The sequence below is a fragment of the Pygoscelis adeliae genome, unplaced genomic scaffold, assembly GCF_000699105.1.
Source record: "Pygoscelis adeliae isolate BGI_AS28 unplaced genomic scaffold, ASM69910v1 Scaffold129, whole genome shotgun sequence".
In the NCBI taxonomy this organism is placed as follows: domain Eukaryota; kingdom Metazoa; phylum Chordata; class Aves; order Sphenisciformes; family Spheniscidae; genus Pygoscelis; species Pygoscelis adeliae.
Genome location: NW_008825431.1, coordinates 332046 through 336130, shown reverse-complemented (window position 1 = coordinate 336130; position 4085 = coordinate 332046). Strand labels below are relative to the sequence as shown.

The window sequence follows — 4085 nt, the reverse complement described above, 5'->3', positions numbered from 1 at the left end:
AGGCCCTGGGAAGGACTTGGGAACACTGAGTGGCTGAGCTCTGGGGGCATCTGGCTAAAGCCAAGCCAACCCTTGACCCCACCATCCCCAAATTTTGGCCCGTGGAGGGGTGTTGGGGAGGGGCTGCAGGGCTGGCGTTCCGGGCGCAGATGCCAGTGCCGGGAGCTCAGATGCGTCCCTGGCTTCAGAGACGTGCCGTGATCGTTGATCTGGCTTCACCGTGCTCAGAAAAGGAGCTCCCGACTCCTGCTTGTCACGTCAAATCCCCATCTGCCGCTGCTGTCGGTCATCATGACATGTTTAATGCACACCTTTGCTTGCTGCATTATGTTTTTTAATTGGTTTATTAGTAAAGTAATTAAAAGTTGGGGCTTGGGAGCTCTGGAGAAAGGGTTCTTTTCGTGTAAGGGTAAGCCTGAAGGACGAGAGGTTAGAAAGTGGTCTGTGTGTTTTTTTTTATTGATGAAATCTCTCCAGGACAGCGCAGATGCTTCGCTTGCTGACTTGCTGTTCCTTTTAGGAAAGACACGTCCGACTGGTCGGAATCGGCTAATGGATCTTTGCAAATGGATGCTCTCTCCTTGGAGTCCGCCAGCAAGGAAGCCTATTTCAGCAGAGTAGAAACGTTCACCATATCCTTTCTGATGCTGAACTTCCAGCTGTCCCCCACCCTTTTTGCTGTCGCTTTCCCCGTGGCTTCCCCGCGGGCTCCGTCTTCTCAGAGGCTTTTCTTTGGCCAAACAAACCCCGGCCAAAGCTTCGACTGTTTTAACCCGGAATTCATCGGGTTTTATCCTTAACGCGAGCACCCGCTGAAGTGGGCGGGCAAACCCCACGAGCTCTCTCCCCTGGTGTGCGCCAAGTACGGCTGGACCAATGTGGAGTGTGACATGCTGAAGTGCTCCAGCTGCCAGGCCTTCCTCTGCGTGAGCCTGCAGGGGCCGTGCCTTGCTGTGTGTGTAAACGACTCCCCTAGTCTTGTCCTGGGTGGCGCTGGGTGTTTGATGTCTCTGAAAATAAAGTGCAAGTCGCATAAATTTCCTTTAGTTTGTGAGAACGTAGTAAAACTTCCCGCTTCTGTTGTCAGAGATGGGTTAGAATAGAATAGTTCCAGTTGGAAGGGATCTGCGACGATCATCTAGTCCAACTGCCTGACCACTTTGGGGCTGACCAAAAGTTGAAGTGTGTTATTAAGGGCATTGTCCAAATGCCTCTTAAACACTGACAGGGATGGGGCATCGACCGCCTCGCTAGGAAGCCTGTTCCAGGGTTTGACCACCCCCTCGGTAAAGAAATGTCCCCAGATATCAAGTCTGAACCTTCCCTGATGCAGCTCTGAACCGTTCCCACGTGTCCTGTCACTGGATCCCAGGGAGAAGAGATCAGCTCCTCCCTCTCCGCTTCCCCTCCTCAGGAGGCTGTGGAGAGCGATGAGGTCGCCCCTCAGCCTCCTTTTCTCCCGACTAGACAAACCCAGAGTCCTCAGCCGCTCCTCAGGGGACGTTCCTCCCAGCCCCTTCGCCAGCTTTGTTGCTCTCCTCGGGATGTGCTCAAGTACCTTAGCATCCTTTTTTAAATTTTGTTTCCTGTCTGCTGCTCTGATCCTCCACTAAATTTTTCTAATGTGGACTGTTGGTGGCTGCTGGTCGCCAAGTCAGTCCGTTCAAGTGGTCCCGTTGTGTAATTTAATTAATAAACTCCTCCACTGCCCTCTTTAAACTACTTGGACTACCGGCCGTAAAGCTCCCCCTCGCGTTGCCCTCACCGAGCTCCTTGCCCAGGCCCAGCACCGGTTTCCTTCCCCTGCCCGCAGAGCACCGGCCGCTCCTGAGGCTGTGCGGCGCGGGCCGGGAGCCCCCGGCTCGCCCGCGTTGGACAACGCGGGGCTGAGAGTGTGGCAGGAACGCCAGCCTCCGTGGTGCGAGTGTCGCTCGTGAGCCACAGGATAGCCATAGCCTGCCCGGACATTCACTTTCCTTTACCTGCATCTGTCCTCTGAGAAAGACGTTCATTACCCCACCACAAATAAGTGTCATCTCCACTTCTCAATTTGCTTGACGGCAAGTCCCTGCTCTTGTTATCTGGAAGGCAGCAGAGAGCGCAGCCCTGACGCCTGACAAATGCAGCGTGGGTAATGGGGAGCTGCATGAGCGTTTCCTTTTGGGTCGCTCTGAATATTGACGTCCACTGTTTGTTCAGACTATCTTTTCTAAATAAACCTTGGCCTAATTACTCTGTGGGTGATCGCACTGGTTCAGGAAAATCTAAAATAATCGGAAGAAGGGCGTGAAAACTAAATTGAAAAATAAATTATTTGGTTCTGAAAGGTGTGAATAAATTAAATTAAGTATCAGATCTTTTTTTAGGAAGCTTGATTTCCAGACACGGCTGCGATTTGGCTCCTACAGCCAGGGTGGAGGGGTCAGGCGAGTTAGCTAGGGACTGGCAGCAGCCCAGAAGGTAAAACTGGCAAGAGCAGGCGGTCCCTGTGCCGGTGGTTGGTTTGAGCTGTGTTTCCACTGCACTGCCATGCAGTGTGGCAGGGTGTGGGGTGTGTGCCTGGGAGCTGGGGGGGGGATTTTGGCTGCAGGGAGGTGGAACCGCACTGGTGACGCTTGCTGTTGTGGAGGTAACCCCTTGAGCCAGCCTGCCTTCGCTGCCGCAGGAACCACCGCTCTGTGGTTGCCTGCCGGGGAGGCTGGCGGTGCGGCAGCTCCTTTTGGTGGAGAGGGAGATGAGGCTGAGGTGAGAGCTTCAGGTTCTGCAACCTACAGCCTCAGGTGGCATCCATCACCCAAGCCATGCTGAACGGGAGGAGCAGGGAAGCCCTCGTAGCCCGGTTTGGTTTTCCCAGCCGTTCCCCGAGGAGGTGGCTCCGCAGGGGAGTAGAAGTGAGCTTTGCCTTGCAGATAAGGAGCGCTGTGTGGAGCTGAAGAAGGCCTTGTGCACTGCTCATGAGAAGTTCTGCTTCTGGCCGGACAGCCCCTGCCCAGGTTGGTGTCGCAGAGCCCGGCTAGTGCACATGTCCAGCATTACTCCCTTTTGTCTCTCTTTCAGTCTCTGCTCTTGTCTCCCGTGGTAGGAATTGTGGTTTCTCTTCAAGTTCTCAAAGCAGGCAGTGTCATCACAGTCCCCTTTTTCCCTCTGGGGATGTTGAAACGCCCAGTGGCAAAGCGACATCTCTGAGCAGCCTCAGCAAATAAACGGGGCCATAGCTGGAGCCCCAGGCCGGCCTGTACCCAGCCTCTATTAACCTCTGTGTGCCTCCAGGGCAGTTAAAATGCTTTTTGGGTTGTAACTGGGAGGGGACAGGGGAGGCTGGATGACACGGGATGCTCAAAGGGCGATAGATCTCATCTTCAGAGCTGTGCTGCACAGGGATGGGTGGTTGCAAAGGAAAAAGGCTGTGCTCAGCTTTCCTTTAAAAGCCAAGAGACCGTTATGGGGAGACCTTGGCTGGACTCATCTCCTCCCTTGCCCTGCGGGATGAGGAGGGGGTGGGAAGGCTGGTGGCACAGCTCAGGCCTCCCGCGTTTGCTTTCGCCAGATCGCTTTGCCATGTTGCTGGTGGATGAGCCCAGAGCCCTTCTCCAGGACTTCCTGGACCGCTTTCAGAGCCTGTGTCAGCTGGAGCTGCAGCTGCCCTCCCTCAGACCAGAAGACATGAAAAACATGGTGAGTTCCCATCTGCTCCTGAGATCGGGTGCCTTCAAGTCCCCAGCGATGATGCCAGGCACGCCTGTGCTGTGCAAACCCTGACCGAAACGGCTGCAAGACTCAGATCGGAGACTTGAGTTTGTGTGTGTGAGTGGTCTGTCATTGCCTTGGCTTTCTCCTCGGATGTTCCCCACGTGGTGGTTTCAGCTGGTGTTTCTGGAAGCACGTAAAAGGGAGTTTGGAAAGGCTTATCTGCCGTGCAAGCCCTTGACCAACGCAGGCACAGCTGGCTCATGTCATAGAATCATTAAGGTTGGAAGAGACCTCTAAGATCATCGAGTCCAACCATCGACCCAACACCCCCATGCCCACTAAACCATGTCCCTCAGCGCCTCATCTACCCGTCTTTTAAATCCCTCCAGGGATGG

General features: G+C 54.5%; 1 protein-coding gene across 1 annotated transcript in view; it reads left to right on the top strand.

Moving 5' to 3' along the window:
• The window catches only part of ZC3HC1 (zinc finger, C3HC-type containing 1), a 13974-nt gene that overhangs the window by 4191 nt on the left and 5698 nt on the right, over nt 1-4085 (top strand). The window contains exons 3-6 of the mRNA XM_009331013.1: nt 521-632; nt 810-959; nt 2855-2993; nt 3548-3675. Coding sequence (XP_009329288.1) covers nt 521-632; nt 810-959; nt 2855-2993; nt 3548-3675 — 529 coding nt within the window. The remainder of the gene's footprint in view (nt 1-520; nt 633-809; nt 960-2854; nt 2994-3547; nt 3676-4085) is intronic.